Genomic DNA, 19,429 nt, shown 5'->3' with positions numbered 1-19,429 from the left:
TTCCCAATTAAACTTTAATTGATGATAAACACAGTAGTGTTTTTTTTCAAAGAACTTTTAAAAACAATTTTTTTAAGAATGTCAAATAGTGCATTAAAGACAAATTTTTATGCTGCTTATAGCAATATGAAATACATCATAATTACTTCATTTTATAAGTTGTGTTCTTCTTCAAAAATCCTATTTTTACTGCATTCATGAATATAGTCATGCTTCACGCAACGTGAAATTTTGTCACCGATTTCAGACGTATTCAATGATTAATGGATGTACCTTCAGATATCGGCACAAACTGCAAGAAAAACTGTCGTTTATGCAAAAGATTTTTGCAAATGAATTTCAATAACTTAAGTATTTGCAAAAATAAAGTTCTTAACGGTGTGTTTACATTTTGTACAGCCCGTGTGTAAGCACATGAAAACCCCTTAATGATAAAGAAATTTGTCTCGCTGAGAAGCATGTGCTGCGGATCGATATGTCACATTCTATGACGAGCCTTGTGTGGCTAAAACAAGCTCCTTTTACATGCGTATGATTATTACATTAATATAGGTTTAAGTAGCACGATTGAAGAAAGAAAACCGCTCTACTCGCTGATGTATTGTTGTTGTTGTTGTTTTTATCGTTTGAGCTCGAAATGCTAGACTATACTCGAGTTAGCGTATGCATAATAATTTAAATTTAATTTTAAATTTGCACGTGGTGTGAAACAAAACCTATATTCAAAGTTGCCAAGAAAGTCATTCGGTAATTAATTTGAATAAAATTTGGTAAACAAAAAAGTCATAACCACATTTGTTTTCAGTTTGGCCTTGTGACACCTTTTTTTCTGACAACAAAGTTTGACCAATTCCGAGATAATGTTGTAACAAATGTACATAGAAATTAGAAAGTATTATATCTACTAGGTCTTACTTATGACCTAAGAGTATAGTCACGCTTTTGCTCTTATTTTACCATCTGACCTAATTAAGTTTACTCCCTGTATTCAGTTGTGAACTTGGTCGTGATTTAAACAGAAAAAAAATGTTCCGATCAACTAGACATCTAGAACATTACCATGGAACATTTTGACGACGCATCACGTTGTGAGATAAACAAATGTACATGAGCTTTATTGTTGATAATTTTAGCTTTGTTTCAATATTTGACCTAAATGAAGGACACACACCAATAATTAAGCCTTTGGGAGACACATTCCCTCTTGTGGGTTTACTGTTGTGTCCAGGTAAGTCAATACCGGATATTATATTGGATATAACTGTTTTTATATAGTCCTCGATAGTAATAGTAAAAGGCACATTGTCTCAAATACACGGTTGTAATTATCGGGCTCCAGCTCTGTTTAGATGCATTTATTAACAAGTTATATGATTCTTCTGATGCGACGCTAAGGACCAGACATTTTCCGAAAACGTTTTAGAAATGTATACAGTTTGTATAGTTCATATGTATTTTTATACAGATTTTTCCTTTGTTTAAAAATCAGTTAATATAGCAAAGTAAAACCATGAAACATTATAATATTTTTAATGTGATTGGAAGCGTATTAACACATACAGTTGAATTGCCTCATTGATGAAATGTTCGTTTCTGTTAATAGCTTGATGAATGATTTAATTCTGATTGTTACATTTTTTTGAGAGAATTGTTATTTTCAGATCAAATGCACACTAATGCCACGGGAAAAAGGATGTGTGCTGCTTGTCTTTGAGTTTGAGCATGGTGTTGATTCAACTATACTATTTGATTTTGCATTTAGTTCACTATTATTTAACATTTAAAATGCACATAAGCTTAAAACAAACAAAAAAACTACATGCAATAATTAAACGAAATTAATATTTTGCTTTCTTTATATATATCTGATAGAGATATATAAAGATTATGCAAAAGTTTTGAACTCAACTCCTTAAACGTGTGACTGAAGGAAATTAACATGATTTCAGTTTTTGAATTACTGCTATACAGGTTATTTCACACATTCTTCTTTGTACACGCGGATAGATTATCATTAAATGTACAATCAATGTTCTTCTGCATTGTGTTTTATGTGTGCCGGATAGAATTTACAAACTGTATAAGTGAATAGTGAGCATGCGTTGTGTTGCCTAAAAGAAATTGTAAACTATGTAAGTGAATACTGTGCATGCGTTGTGTTGTCTGTGTGCCATATAGGAATAATAAACTGTATAAGTGAATAGTTTTACATGGGTTGTGTTGTCTGTGTGACATATAGGTATGACAAACTGTATAAGTAAATAGTTCTGCATGGGTTGTGTTGTCTGTGTGACACATAGGTATGAGAAGCTATATATGTGAATAGTTTCAAACTGTATAAGTGAATAGCCCTGCATGCGTTGTGGTGTCTGTGCACCATATAGGCATGTACAAGTGAATAGTCATGCCTGCGTTGTGTTGTCAGTGTGCCATATAAGAATAACAAACTGTATACATGAATACTTCTGCATGCGCTGTGTTGTCTGTGTGCCATATAGGACTTACAAACTGTATATGTGAAAAGTCCTGCATGCGTTGTGTTGTATGTGTGCCATATAGGAATAACAAACTGTGTAAGTGAAAAGTTCTTCTTGCGTTGTGTTTTCTGCGTGCCATATAGGAATAACAGACTGTATACGTGAATAGGTTTGCATGCGTTGTGTTGTTTGTGTGCCATATAAGAATTACACACTGTATATGTGAAAAGTTCTACATGCGTTGTGCTGTTTGTGTGCCATATAGGAATTACAAACTGTATAAGTGAATAAGTCTGCATGCGTTGTGTTGTCTGTGTGCCATATATGAATTACAAACTGAACAAGTGAATTGTCATGGATGCGATGTGTTGTCTGTGTGCCACTTAGGAATTATAAACTGTATAGGTGAATAGGTCTGCATGCGTTGTGTTTGTGTGAATTACAAACAGTACAAGTGAATAGTCATTGATGCGTTGTGAATAATTCACGCAGCTTTTAAAGGTATTTATGGAATTCGACTTTTAAGGAGCATATCGACGGTATTTCCCTATTAATTATGACATGTCTTAAAATAAGTCCAGTGCTCATTTTTCCAGTTTCCAAATGACATAATAATGATCGTCTCCATGTGCTCATTAAAACCTCCAGTGTTCAGTATTTCAGTGTCTAAAAGACCAGTGCTTCATCACAGATTAGTTTGTGCAGTACGCATGCGCGTATAAGGGACGACACTTTCCGCTTGCATGGAATAATGTGTTTTGTTCTTACCGAAAATCCAGTTTATGTGGAAAGTTTCGTCCCCTATTAGCGTTTGCGGAATCCACCGGCATGCCACTTCAAGCACATCGAAAGCACAGCTTTTCCAGAACGAGGCTCCAATGGTCAGTATTAAAATGGCGGGTTGTCAAGGATGCAGTCTTCAACTGGTCAGTATTAAATGGCGGGTTGTCAAGGGTGCAGTCTTCCACTGGTCAGTATTACATGGCGGGTTGTCAAAGGCGCAGTCTTCCACTGGTCAGTATTAAAATGGCGGGTTGTCAAGGGTGCAGTCTTCTACTGGTCAGTATTAAAATGGCGGGTTGTCAATGGTGCAGTCTTCCACTGGTCAGTATTAAATGGCGGGTTGTCAAGGGTGCAGTCTTCCACTGGTCAGTATTAAAATGGCGGGTTGTCAAGGGTGCAGTCTTCCACTGGTCAGTATTAAATGGCAGGTTGTCAAGGGTGCAGTCTTCCACTGGTTATTATTAAATGGCGGGTTGTCAAGGGTGCAGTCTTCCACTGGCCAGTATTAAAATGGCGGGTTGTCAAGTGTGCAGTCTTCCACTGGTCAGTATTAAATGGCGGGTTGTCAAGGGTGCAGTCTTCCACTGGTCAGTATTAACATGGCGGTTTGTCAAGGGTGCAGTCTTCCACTGGTTGTATTAAAATGGCGGTTTGTCAAGGGTGCAGTCTTCCACTGGTCAGTATTTAATGGCGGGTTGTCAAGGGTGCAGTCTTCCACTGGTCAGTATTAAAATGGCGGGTTGTCAAGGGTGCAGTCTTCCACTGGTCAATGGTTTTAAAATGACCAGTGTTTCCCCTGTCGAATGCTCAAATGCCAGGTGCCATTGCCAAGTTCAAATATGTTCACTGTTCAAACGTCCGGAGTTTAGAAATAGAGATCCTACATGTAAACTTAAGTGATTCAATATCAATCATTCAAAGACGGTGTTTTGAAACGGTGCTAAAGTATTAAGCTGTTTTGGTTACAAAGACATTTAAGTTGGATTTGAAATATTTGTAATACCATGTACATCGATTTGTTAATAAAAGTTGCATGCCTCCTTTGAAAACGTGCTTCAGAATAAATCGTCGGTAAGTTATATCATATGACTTATTTTGCCTGATGCCAAGAAGGCCACGATGACCATGAAGTGCGCACCTGAGTTTTTAGGAAAGTGGGAACTTCGGTGAGCAAGGTTTTGGACACATATGACCCAGAGTTAATCTTGAGCAATGTATTATTAATATAGACATTATAATCAATCATTTCGAATCTTAACTAAGATATAGTAATAAGTGTGACGTCTATAGGGTAAAAGGTTATAATTTGGACACGTTGATATTGTCTTTGTGCGCACGTGAACTAGATTCGAACTCGACCTTGATACATGTATATTGTGAAGACAAACATTTTGACCAAGTTTTTTCAAGATTGAGTTATAAATGTGACACAGTGCGTAATTACACGGTTTTCATTATATTTGACATGGTGATCTAGTTTTTTTACTCACATGATCCATAATCGAGATAGTCAAGATCAACATTCTGACCACGTTAAATCAAGATTCTTTTATAATTTTGACGAATAAAAATGATTTTTACAGTAGATTGTTTTCACAAAAGACTAGGAAAAAGTAAGTTATTTCATTTGTACGTTGATATATCATATATATAAATGCATGTTTCGATGCATGGTCTTGACGGGTATATAATATATTTACTTACACATATATGTTTCTACTCGAGCCAAAGTTTAAAGGGCATGCCCATAACTCACGATACATTTAAAAGAACATTATCACACGATGATGGTTTTAGGAAAAGTTTAAATAGCTCTAATTCGGAAAACAAGAACACCAACAAACAATGTGATAAAAATCAACAACAGCAACAACACCAATCACTACATGCCAACTTATATCACGAAGACTGTAAAACATGGGTTGCAACAAGTTTTAGCAGCAGTATCAGAATTACGGCGAGAACGAAATATGATGGTGCTACGTCAAACACCAAGGCAACGTATGTGCCTGCACATATCAGAAATATCAACTCGACAAGGATATCGTCCCACGTGCAGTGGTTCGTATTTTTCGCGCAATATTTCCACACCCTAGCAATAAAGTCCACGTGCATTCTCTGCCCCTGCATTTTCCGTAGTATCCTCTCGTTGTTCAAGTTTTGCAGGTGACTCACGTCCGGCGCAGAAACTTCACTTCCGGTCTGACTCGAGAGAGGCGACCGGCGCACGGAGCGACATGAAAATGGTGATGGGCTGCGTTTCGCCAGAATAAGAGCGGAACTTCCGGTGGCATAGGATCTGTGTACGGATATCGAAGTTACTGGTTCAGACTCGTCATAGTAGTATTTTGCATCGCCGTTTATAGCACAGATATTTTCACTGTCTTTAAAAACGGCGTGTTTTGCATGGTGCTCCAAAGCGTTTTCGTGACTGTTGTTGTTCAAAATGTCGCACATTGCTTCATTGTTGCTACTAGAAATGTATTCACTTATCTGGCATCTACGATAAGCACTAGTGTCCATGTCATCAAGTTCTGAAAGACCGTTATCATGAGGTTGTTTATTCACATGTTCATCGCCCGATTCGTTACCCACAACGGTCGAGATTGGTGTTTTTGTAATTGCACTGAAGTAAATGCCACCAGCCATGTCGGTACACTGCGGTTTACTAACAGCTGCTTTACATGTTAACGTCACAGGATGTTCAGGGTTTGACATATCAAGCTTATGTTTAAGTTCGGCAAAGCCGTGTTCGGTGTATTTCGTATAACTTCGTGTAATTTCGGTGTTTTCCGACTCCGTCTCCGAGTCGAAGACGTCCTCGTTACCCGCATCCATTGCCTCTATTTCATCTGAAATACAACCAGATACGAAAACAAAGGACCTAGCTAGGAAAACTGAGTAAATGCATGTTCGTTAAGTGTCGTCCAAAATTAGCCTGTGTGGTCCGCACAGGCTAATCAGGGAAAGCAATTTCAGCTAAAACTGCATAAATTGCATCAATTTTATAAAAGCGGAAATTGTCGTCCCTGAATAGCATGGGCGGTTTGCACGCGCCCATCTGGGGCGACACTTCACGCACACGCATTAAGCCCCGTTTTCATAGAGCGTAGCTGAAATCAGAGTACAGGGAGAAATAGTGTTGAAGAATGCACCTACGTGTACATATTGCTATTGCTTAAGTTTTTAAAGTATACACGCTAGTCGATAAATATTGGTTTTCAATAGAGCATTCAAGGTAATTAAGGGTATTACGATATCTTGATGGATATAATAAATTGCACGCATATGAAACACGTGTAATCAAATAATAAATACATAATACAGTCCTGCACATATTGGCTAAACTTAATTATGCCAAAACTATTCTAGGAAATAATTATATAACAATGAATTTGCAAATGACCGACCGATAGAACATGAAATACAGATTTGATCGACAGCCAACCAACCATGTGTCGATAGTATATGAGCCACGATCTGGGACAAAGGGGCTTAAGACATGTGCTTACAGTGTCGTACCGGATTAAGATGTGCATTCCGCACATGCTTATCAGGTATGAAACTTACCCCGCCTTAACTAGATTTTGCTAACAAAAAACTTCATTTAAACAAAACATACCATAAAAGCTCATACGATGCATATGAATTAAGTCCCATTTTCACAGAGCGTGACTCATACATACAAGGCAACTGTTCAAACCATACGTTTCTTTGTGCAATACAAAGTATAGAAGCGTCCGCGTTTTGAGGATGACAAATCGCTCTCTTTAATGCGAGGAGGGCCTTAGTAAACTGCCTTTTTGCATGACATAATCTGTGGAACCCGAACGCACCCATGTTATTGCATTTTACTAACACCGACAGTTTATTTACCTTAGCATGTTAGTAAGCACAGTGGTTGTTACACGCCCTTTTCACAAAGGTTACCCGGGTTTAATCCCCGATCCCGGAAGAATTGTGAGTTTGGTTTGTGGTCAACAAACCGGGCAGCAATCTCTTGCACGACGGTTACATAACATTCACCTCTGTGTTGGGCTCAGAACGGACTATTGTTATGAAAGCGTCTCATTCATGTCATGATCATACCAAGCGTTCATCATTGAGGTTACAGTATACTAAACAATCTCTTGCACGACGGTTACATTGCATTCACTGCATTAAAGAAAACCATCTCATACCATGATATCTTATATCAGTCTTAATTCATTATTATAAAATTGATATGGTTTCCTGATGTTAAGAAACCAACGGACATACACACGTCGAAGCAATTCCTAACGTCACTCAATACACATTATGTTCAATTGTTGACATTTGTAAAGTGCGTGAAATGATTCCATCTGCGTAAATGGGCAATAAAATAGTTCCAAAGTGTTGCATTAAAACTCGCAAGTTTTTGCACGGTTTATCGTACATTTAAGTCATATTTCTTAATTTAATGCATGCGATCTTAAATATCCATTCAATTATACATTGAATGCGTTTGTTCGGTTTTAGCTATTTTATAGACAAAATGGCGTGCTGAGCCTTTCGCAGAGTTGTTTGTGAGAGCAAGGAACGACAACTCTGCGTGGAGATTGACCGTGCAGGTGGGTTTTCCGCTATGTACTCGAGCTTACCACACAACACGAGACCACACCCAAATTAATATCTTTGAATAACTACTCAATAGCTGGACCCACTACACTTTCGTGATTCTAGTATGTTAATTCGGGATGAGAGCTGGGTAACACGTCATGTCAACGCGTAATCCAGCGACGGGCGTGGAAGGACCCAATTAAATCGAACTAAACTCACACGGTTAATTTGCCATTGCCATTCAAACAAACCATACAAACTGCAGTCGCATTTGTCTAGCTGTATTAATAGGCCACTCTGCAAAGCTAAACCACAGAGACAGAGAAGCAACCATACACACAATCCGATATGACGAGAAATACTTTAGTATTAAAGCACTGGACTACGGAGATTTAGTCCTGTTCACCTCAATTATTTTCAGCGCCTACCAATGTCAATAACGTGAAACGCGTAGACACAAAATCATACAAGCGAAAAATGTCAATACAATGTTGCGCGAAAGCAAAGTACGAAATTGCGACAGTACAAATGTCAATTAAATGGCACGCGAAATTAAAGACAAAGTCGCGAAAGTACAAAATATCAATACAATGATTCGAAAACACATGAAATCGCGAAAGTACAACATGTCAAATTCAATTAAACGCGAAACATGAATTCCTGAAAATACAAATAAATTAACAAAAACGTGAAAAAGACGACAAACTTGTTTTTGCCATGATAACCTCTTGATAGGATTATTGTATTCAAAATCGGATATGCAGATGATCGTAACGCAATTCCAGTCAGTACACACACCAACATCACTGCAAAATGCCGTTTTTAGCATAACTGGAGCCATACGTAATCCTTTTGCAACACACATTAAACCTGCATGGAACACCATACATTGAGCCTGTACATACCACCTGTGTGACCGTATTCGGAAGTTTTAGCGGACCGAACACAAACACCGAGACCACGCGCCTGTTCGTCAATTTCGTGTCTATTGAAAACGAGGCTTATCAGTTGTAAAGGGGTGTCACCATACAATCGTGATACGCTACTAACATTCCCAAAGAAAGGTTATAGCATTTTTGGAAGGTTGATTCCATTGTTGTTGAGATAAATGTGGTATGCTTTATTAAAATTTATCACGTCAATATAAAGAAAAGATATAAATATGGAATAGCATTATTTGATTTATACACTAGAAAAAAGGATTATGAGCGTTTTTAAATGCTTTCATGCGATTGAAACTACTACGGTTAAAAGGCGTAAAAAAATCTTTGTTTTCAATTATTCTTACCGACCCTTATCCTTATCCTCGCCGATTAGCCCGTGCAGTACTTTCAGGCTAATCAGGGACGACACCTTCCACCTCAACTTGATTTTTGCTTAGAAGAGACTTTCTTTAAACGAAAAATATCATAACAGCGGAAAGTGGCTTCCCTGATTAGCCTATGCGGACTTCACATGCTAATCTGGGACGACAATTTACGTACATGCTTTAAAGTGATCTTTTCACGGTTTGGTAAATTGACAAAATTGAAAAAAGTTGTTTCAGATTCGCAAATTTCGTTTTAGTTATGCTATTTGTGAGGAAACTGAACATTAACCATAGTCCAATATAGCCATTATATGTATTTTTTGACGATTTGAAAACCTAAAAATTATAAAGCGTTGCAACGCGAAACGATTGAATAATTTGGAGAGTTCTGTTGTTGTCGTTTAAATTTACGAAACTACGAAGATTGCTTATATAACGTATAAAATACTTAAACTGTGTACACCCGGCGGAATAGCCGAGAGGGCTAATGCGTTTTTACTTCAGACTCCGGGGGTCACGGGTTCAAGCCCTAGTACCGGCTACTTTTTTTTCCTTTTTTAAAATTTTATTGTTAATTTTTCACTGGAGCTTTCAAGATCAAATGTTTACATTTATCAATATAAAGCATTTAATGACAAACTTCATAATATGCCAAAATCTGTGAAAAGGCACCTTTAAACCCTCTTTTCTCAGAGCACAGGCCATAAATGCATCAACATCAGCATGTATAAATACACATAGACTTCAACTAATACATTAATCATAACTGTCTAAGTTTTATACAAGTTTAATACCTTTCCTGAGAACGTCCGAACTGTTATACGCCCAATCTCCCAAGAAGGCAGGCCACATCACAGGGGTTTTCCGCGAAATCGTACAATACATGGGCGTCAGAGGGGAATCCGGTTGTAGTTCCGTTTCTAGAGTTTCCCGCCGTTCGTCAGCCTCGACTTCGATAATGGCGGGAAAAAGAGGCACGCGCGCAACCTGTCGCGACCTTTTTGCTTTCTTTCTGTTCCTGAGTTTCGATTTGGCTGCAAACAAGTAATAATGTAATTTAATCTTCAATTAATATGCGTTGTACATCTAAATGATGTAACGGAACGCGGTTTAATAATGCTTCGTAAACCCATTTTGAAAGTTCCATCGGATTTATTATTATCATTATCTTGGTCGTCATTATACGCAATTTATAGTATCATCAACATCATCATCATGGTCGTCATATCATCAACATCATCGTCTTCTTATCATTATCATCAATTTCACAATCACATCATCATCGTCATAATCATCATTATCATCTTAGCATAAGATTATCAATATCACAATCAGCCTTCACCAGATGCTCGCAATAGCATAAGATTATCAATATCGCAATCAGCCTTCACCAGATGCTCGCAATAGCATTAGATTATCAATATCACAATCAGCCTTCACCAGATGCTCGCAATAGCGTAAGATTATCAATATCACAATCAGCCTTCACCAGATGCTCGCAATAGCATAAGATTATCAATATCACAATCAGCCTTCACCAGATGCTCGCAATAGCATAAGATTATCAATACCATAATCAGCCTTCACCAGATGCTCGCAATAACATAAGATTATCAATATCACAATCAGCCTTCACCAGATGCTCGCAATTTAAAGCATTCTATCCATGTACATATCACACATACTCAGGTCTGGTGCGGTGATTTTTCTTTTATACATGACATATTTGTTCCATAATGTAATTATTTTGTATCATGATGCGGGGCTTGTACATATGATACTAATTATAGTAATGATATTGATCATTCATCCTGACGCCCATCTAATGATGATGAACAAGCTGCTTATTATGATGGAGATGAATATGTTTGTGGTGATGATGATGAGCATGAGGCGGGGGATATATAAAACACGATTAATATAATGTACAACTGTATTTGGCGTAGAGTTAGGATGCATATCACTGAACTCACTATGACGTACCTGTGGTAACGCACTTAGATGTTCAACACCCAAGAACCCAAGGTTTGATTTAGACCAATGGTCGGTGCGACAGTACTACTGTTTAAGTTTTTCCGTCGTAGTGACTACACCGAGACAAACTTTTTGAGGCTAACTTGCATTAGTTCTCTTGTTTAGAAGCAGACATTATTTTCAATCGTTTGGCATAAATAATTCGTGAATATCAACGTTTAATAACGCTTGCAAGAAAGCAAAAAGACGCACTGTCAACAATACATCCAAGACAGCTAACACTAAAGAGACGGTGCTTAAGCAATATGTAATGGCCATTGTCATCATTGGGGGTGGATATCGTTCAGATGTTATCTGGAATAAAAGTGTTTTTACGAGGAATTTATTCTTTTAGCAGTCTCTGAAAGCATATGTGAGCGGATGATAAATTAACATTATTTAGTGGGAATGTATATGTATTTTGTATGTATATGTTTCTAAATACCGAACACAGAGCTGTATTTTTATGAAACAGTATACACCGGTATTTTTTTAGTTACTGTATTGCACCGGTACCATATAGGGTGCCCAGTTCTTATTAATGTAAAACACATTACAGAAAAAACATAAATCAGATTTCCTAAATGATCATAAGAAAAAAATCACATTAAGTATACAATAAGGAAACGAATTACGCGAACCTGGTTTTGAATGATTGCTAGACTAAATTGAATGACTCAAATACACCTGGTACTATTGCTCAATATGTCGTTGTCGGCTTATGTACTAATGAAAAGTATCCCGAGTACTTTGAAGTATACTACATTGTAACCCGGATACGGAAAATATACTAAACAAGATGCGTTTGTGAAACACTATGTCCCCCATATATTTGACATTTGACCTTGAAGGATGACGTTGACCTTTCACCACTCAAAATGTGCAGCTTCGTGCGATACACATGCATGCCAAATATTAAGTTTCTATCTTCAATATTGCAACAGTTATGGCCAATGTAAAAGTTTGACGCAAACCAACCAACAGACAGGGCAAAAACAATATGTCCCCAAGTATCGACTGGGGGACATAAAAATGCCACGGAGTATGGCCGGATGCCTCCAAGCATATTTTCAGTACCGGATGTACATTGAAGTGCACTTTAATTTATCAGGGGTACTTTAAAGCAGTACCTAAGGAAACAATGCTCAATCGAGCGTTGCAATTTATGATTAAACCATACGAGCAACTTGTTAGTGAACGTGTGAGATCATGCAAAGCAGTACATGTTTTAGTATTTTACCTCGAACAGACGGGCGCACACGGACACATCAACACATCTATGTCTGAATTAAAACACCTACTGGTACCTTTGACAGTTATATACAGGCTACTGCTTGACGAACCTTCCAAATTCGTGGCTTTAATTTTGTACGTCCCGCCATCGCATTTCGAGACGTTTGATAACGACAATGTATGTGACCCTGGCTCTTCAATTCCGGTTGTTGCGCGCGCATCTGGAGGAAGTTCTTCGTCATCTTTGTACCACGTAATCGATGGCACGGGGAATCCAAAAACTTTACACCCGAAATTTACCGAGCTTCCTTCTGCGACAGTTTCCGTGGCCGGTAATCGTTGAACGAACTCGGGAGCTGGAATTCAATACGAAAGGAAAACATTAAGACTGATTACCAAAACAGCGTTATTTACGTTTTTTTCTTCGATACTTGGTGCATTCGTCCACGTGGTATTATAATAGTAGTTACGCATGCGAAAGACACAGGGGGTGTTATTCGACCGTTTGTTGGTTATATGACATGGTATGTGGGTATACAATATCTTACTAGTTAAATAATATATATATTATGATCGTTCATCTGTCTATGCTGAAAATACACGAATGTGATACATGTACAAATACAATTGAAAATACAATACCCAACGAAATAAATTTGATCGTGATTGTCTTTCCGCGGTTCGAGATTCGCTACTGCATGGTCACTGACATTACACTACGGCTAGTGTACCAGGATAGCATAGAGGGGAAGTGCCAAATCATTTTTACCCACGCATATTAGCTACTTGTGCGGGATCGGGAGAGCTATTCCGGTTTACGGCTGCAACACGTTTATCAGCGATGAGATGTTTACAGAATAATTCACACGATCACTACATGCGATGTCCATTAAGATTTCTTGGTTTTTCTTCTTCTTGTTGACATCTATTATCTGGTACGCTATGATTACAACACGTACTGATGATTCATTAAACCAAGTTCGAATTACAATGAATATATGTAGCACTCCTCTCTGCAGTTTTAGTGTGGTTCTCCTGCATTTACATAAAACCAATTTGCAAACTAAATAGGACTTCACATTGCAAGAAGTAGAAAACAACCAAGTAAGACACGCCATAGACCGATTTCACAAACATGAACTGACCCAGACCCGCCATAAGTCGTAGATGAATGGCAGAAAATGTAAATTCGGCCACTCAATTCGAGTGGATTTGCATTTTATTCCTGTTTACCGATGCAGCGGATGTTTTCGTTACAGTGTACATAAATTTCATACAGAGAAAATAATCAAGAATGCCAAGATTCTCAACCTTAACTTTAAAGGAACGCGTTTTCCGATGTATGCATGTCTCGAATAAAGCTATTATAGAATTTGAAACCTAAGTATTTCGAGATATATCCATATATTCCTTCAAGGACCCTTCGTTATATAAGAATCATGTTTTTTTACGAATATAAGTCTCTTAACAAACTATATGCTCTGTTCTGTTCCTATCAATCGAATTTATGTCAGAAATATTTTATAATAATAGAAATAAATATACTCGGCATCCCTGATCTTGGAAATAAATTGATCCAATTTAGAAGGATGGGGGAGTCCACTAGGCATAAATGGGTTAAACTGTTCTGCACTGTGTTCTGTTACCTTGAAATATACTCGGGGAGTCGCACACTTTGGTAAAATTGCATTAATTGATCTCCTCTCTGAACTGTTTAACCCATTTATTCCTAGGGGACTCTACCATCATACTAAATTTGATTAATTTATTTCCAAAATTAGGGATGTCTGGTATATTTATTTCTATATTTAGAATTTTTCTTACAGAAACTCTTCAAGCAAACAGCGCAGACTCAGATGATGCGGCGTCTCATCTGGGTCTACGCTGTTTGCCAAGGCCTTTTTTCTAGATGCTAGGCATAAATGGCTTAAGGTATTTGATCATGTGCAACTTTAAGGGTCAATTCAATGTTTGTGATACTCAAATTGCTCCTATTAACATGGACATTTCATACAGGATAATATCAGATCTTTATGTTTGAAGTCAGTCATAGTTACACTTTTGACAAAAGCAACAACACAAAACTGGCAGCGCAGCAACCTTTTTCTCAAATATTAGTGCGCATCAATTAAGTTAAACTTAACTTATAAACATTAAAATATAAACAAAGCATTTGGACCAGGAACAATTCCTTTATTAAAGACAATCTCTACATGTAACAACGAACACTGTGCTACAGTCGCTTTATTCCCCATAAATCATGAGAACTTGGCAGCATCAACATTGGTAGAGAAGCCTAGGTGCTAATTACAGTCGGTAATAGGTAACATATGGATTACAAAGGCGTCAGTGTACTTAACTGACAGCAATTATGAACTTTAGAACGATTTTAGCAGCTCGTTGTATCTCTATAGTCGATGAATTGAACTACATATATTATTCATACCTTATAATGTAATGAGACGACACTCTATATAATGCACTGTAATAAACAGAAATTAACCCAACTTTTTGAGTGAAAACAATGACGCACGCATGTCAATTAGGAGGCATCAACTCGAGATGAACACACTTGATTAGCATCAAAACTCAGCGTGCCGGGTCGGAATAAAGCCATGTGCGCGTTATTACGTGTATATTAATTCACCCCGCACAACCTTGCCGCGATTCGATATGCCGTTTGAGTGCATCGCAGTTTTCCCATGTAACGGTCTATTTATAAATACACATAAAATCATAATGCAATATTTACAAAAGTACCATTTGTATTTATGTTATCTAAAATTTGACATCTAAAACGCCGCCGTATGGTTGCAGCTGTTGCGAGGTTACTTGATGCACGGCAACAAAGGAAACGAAACACTTGACCGTTTGACGAAATTTGACAATGGGAAAAAAAAATAACAGCTGTCTGAATAACAGTCACCTCTGGATTATTGCACACAATGATATGATACCACGTTTTTACGTAATAGCCACGTGATATTTTAAATAGTTGAGCCAATTACATTCATTCTTATCACAACATGGTCATGTGTTCATATAAGACTATGATCTGTTGATTTATTGGATAAGCTTTTTCATCCGTGCATCGAGTGTCAGTCTTTCTCAAAGAACACTTGTATACGTTGCATTGTATGTTATTAGCGATACTTTACTCCTTATGTACTGAAACTTATCACAATGCGTTATGCATAACTTTATTGTGTTAATCAATCAGTAAATTAATTGATTATTGGTGGAAAATAATCAAAATACGACCGCGATATATATGTGTCTTGTTCTGTGCAGTCCGCACAGGCTAATCAGGGACGACACTTTCCGCCTAAACTTGATTTTCGGTACGGAGGGACTTCCTTGAAACTAAAAATACCATTAAAGCGGAAAGTATCGTCCATGATAAGCCTGTGCGGACTGCACAGGCTAATCTGGGACGACACTTTCCGCACATGAATTAAGCCCAGTTTTGTCAGAACAAGACACATATTTACAAACAGAAGTGGCCACACAACATACCGGATAGGGTAGGATTTTATTTTTTCAGTTCAAGTATTATACTATGCAAAGTAGTCACATTTTCTTTATTATTTTGAAAATAAGTTACATTCAAATCTCTGTGCGGAGTTCGTTATGATGCACGAACAAAATTGCATGCAAATTGAGGAAACAATCCAATTAATGCTAATTGCGTTCCCCAGTGTCATGCCAAACTATAATAACATGCTAAGACGGCGAAAAACGTCTCTCCTCGTGGATTCAAAAGAACGCTGAAAATGTTCATTTTCGTATGACAATGTATACCAACGTCTGTGAATGTCGCAATCCCAATCATCGCAGTAAGTATATACAAGCAGCTCCGTGGTAAAATGTATACAAGAAGGACCGTTCTAATCCGCTTTGAACATCCTCCACTAGCGTGCTTTATTGGCAATATCGCATTTTATTGCCTCGAAACCGCGAATGCTTGGTTTCAATCATACTTTGAGCTGATATTCACAACATAATTATAAGGTCTGTCGTGGCGCCCTGAATATAAGTCGTCTTGATTGATTAAATGTCTCTGAAGACCTGAACTGACCGGTTTTTACAATCTTGAACGACTGGAACATGCGATGTCCCTCGAACATTTGTCTAGATTTACTTCAACCAATCTGTCTAGACAATATTTCAGCTCAATATTTAAAGCGCCTCCCTCAAAATGAAAAAAAAAATAATTTTAAACACACGCACATACTATAATAACAGAAAATTAAACAAAGTGTTTCACGTGCATATATTACCGACGAAACTTCACACATGCAGTTAAAGCCTTATATTAATTTAGTAATCCTGAGACGGCATTCGTTCAAATCAGTGATAAATACGTGCAATTATGTATATTTGCATAGAGCGCTCCCGAACATGCGAAACAGTTTAACGAATAGTCGTCAGTAACATCAACGACAAATATGTCCATTTAGTTCATGCCCTCTTTGAAATGCATTAAAGTATATTCGGTGGACCGGGGCTTAAAAACGCTCCCGATTACCTGAGCTGCAATATTTGTAAGTTCTCATTAACGGTGACGTTTGCTACATCGTTTTCCAGGCAGTGAAATCTTTGCGAAGGTAAAGTTACTAGGTAAGTTTGTTACCCGATATATTTCATACATGCAAAGCAGTTAGGGAGTTTAAAGTAATTTAAGTTATAAGCTTAATTTATAAGGAGGCAATCACTTTCTTAAAATGGGTACTGGACAACATAAATTTGAAAAAAAAAAGTTAATCGAATCATGCGCTATACAATTGGTAGAACATCTATACAAATTAGAGTATGAGGACCGAGAAATTAGGACACACCGATGAAAACAATACTTTTATAAGAGAACTATGTTTTCACATAAATGCGTTTTTACTATTGCAAAACATACATTTTTCTTAATTTTGCGATTATTTATTTTGTGAATTACCCATATTTATCGATCGTGTTTATATACTATATGAATATATACAATTTAACCCATTTATGCCTAGCGTCTAGATAAAAGGCCTTGGCAAACAACGTAGACCAAGATGAGACGCCGCATGATGCGGCGTCTCATCAGGGTCTGCGCTGTTTGCTTAAAGGAATTTCTGTAAGAAATATTCTAAATATAAAACTAAATATACTAGACATCCATAATTTTGGAAATAAATAGATTCAATTTAGAAGGATGGGAGAGTCCACTAGGCATAAATAGGTTAATATCTGCCAGAGATTTCATTCGAATTGATCCTCGATGCGATGAATGTTCAATAAACAAGATAAAAAAAAAATACAAGTCAAGAAATGACACAATTTAAAATATGTTTCATTGCAGATCATCATACAGTTTATATCCACGAAAATGTACTACATTAGTATCCTTTTCTAGTTACTCGGTGTCATCTATCCAAAATCATTGTCCGATGACAGACTTACATTTAGAATCCATTATATATGCTGATTGCCGATGAAATTATCATCAATTACACAATAAATGGTTGACATTCGTGTATTTTCACCCATGTTCCATTCGATTTAAAACTGTTTAACATAACTGTTACACAGGTGGAAGTAACGTACCCTGGATAGTATTTTTTGTTATTTATTTTTTTAAGAGCCCAATATATTCAAATAAATACATAAAATCATGTTTAATGAGAAAAAAATTGACAAAGAGCAGTGAAAAAAATCCCCACCCTCTGATATTGGAAATATAACAAGGTCATTAACTAGAATTTATTATAGACCTGTCTTCGCGGGCCGCAAAAATGTCAAAAGTAGCTTTAATCAAAAGCATCCATTGATCTTCCTATGGGTAATTGGACAACCTTTCAAAAAAAGTTCACTTTAAAAAAATCTGTCCAGCCGTTAACTCACAGTCGGTCGAAAACCGAGCAATATTTCGAGTCCGTTTGTCAACCCGAATAAATCTTCTACAGACTTTCAAACAATATTTTTGAGTTTTTGCCCCTTAATCGATAGCTCGCGTCCTATTCCTTTAAAACAACGAGGCGTGTCAAATAATGCATGCACATGCAACTACTTACCCCTAAAAACTTATTCCAATACAATCAGAATTATAAGTATTTTTCATTTATTTACATTTATTTAAACATCGTTGTTGTTGTTGATTGGATATTTATGTGCCTGGCTCTGTCAGTGTAATTCACTGCTAAGCCGGGTTCAAGAGCGATGGCTACTTTCGTTTTCAAGTAAATCAAATTTAGAGTTATAACAGTTGTTGCAAAGAAAATATAACATTTTGGAATAAGTTTTTAGGGGTAAGTGGTTGCATATGCATGCATTATTTGACACGCTTCGTTGTTTCAAAGGAATAGGACGCGAGCTATCGATTAAGGGGCAAAAACTCAAAAATATTGTTTGGAAGTCTGTAGAAGATTTATTCGGGTTGACAAACGGACTCGAAATATTGCTACCAAGATACCTCACCCGCACGTGGTCAAGAAGAATATTCAACAAAGACAAAACGTTTATAAACAAGTAGATGCGAAATTTCAAGTTGATACCTCGCGCCATAGTTTTGAAAAAATAGAATTGATGAAGTGTTGTTTTCCAGATGCATTTGAGTGCAGTACAAGATAACTATTGATGAAAAGCATCAAAGGGCGTCGGGATTTTCAGTGTAAAGGGCACTCAACGAAGTTACATGGAACGATTTTTTTCTACTGTAAACATTAATATATTTGCCGATTATTTTAAACAAAATAGAAAAAGATACTGGTATAACCATTATCTATGATTTTGTGTTCTAACCCCCAAATAACCATTATCTATGATGTTGTGATATAACTCCCAAATAACCATTATCTATGATTTTGTGTTGTAACCCCCAAATATTTCATAGTTCATTTTATTTACATTGTTTCATTTTTTCTACTGGCATCCGTGTGCAGTTTTCATTGATGGGACAGAACTGTGTAGGTTTTAAAAAATCTGCTCATCTTGTTAGCGTAATTTCATATTTTTCTCAACTTCAAGGGGAGATGATTCTGAACTTATTCTTACGTTG

The 19,429-nt window shown here is 37.1% G+C and overlaps 2 protein-coding genes across 4 annotated transcripts in view; both read right to left on the bottom strand.

Annotated features, from left to right (window-relative positions):
• Positions 1 to 19,429, bottom strand: part of LOC127847336 (sterile alpha motif domain-containing protein 9-like) — an 87,517-nt gene that overhangs the window by 10,906 nt on the left and 57,182 nt on the right. The gene's annotated exons all lie outside the window — the stretch shown is intronic.
• Positions 4,794 to 19,429, bottom strand: part of LOC127847337 (titin homolog) — a 38,098-nt gene continuing 23,462 nt past the window's right edge. For 2 of the 3 annotated variants that reach the window (XM_052379168.1, XM_052379167.1), the window contains exons 2-4: positions 12,471 to 12,752; positions 9,945 to 10,184; positions 4,794 to 6,112 (exon numbers count right to left, since the gene is read on the bottom strand). In XM_052379168.1, coding sequence (XP_052235128.1) covers positions 5,160 to 6,112; positions 9,945 to 10,184; positions 12,471 to 12,752 — 1,475 coding nt within the window. In that variant the 3' untranslated portion in view covers positions 4,794 to 5,159. The remainder of the gene's footprint in view (positions 6,113 to 9,944; positions 10,185 to 12,470; positions 12,753 to 19,429) is intronic. The other variant, XM_052379169.1, reaches the window with a different exon arrangement.

The sequence above is a fragment of the Dreissena polymorpha genome, chromosome 10, assembly GCF_020536995.1.
Source record: "Dreissena polymorpha isolate Duluth1 chromosome 10, UMN_Dpol_1.0, whole genome shotgun sequence".
NCBI lineage: Eukaryota > Metazoa > Mollusca > Bivalvia > Myida > Dreissenidae > Dreissena > Dreissena polymorpha.
Note: the sequence above shows the minus strand (reverse complement) of the source record. Positions and strands in the feature narration are given on the sequence as shown.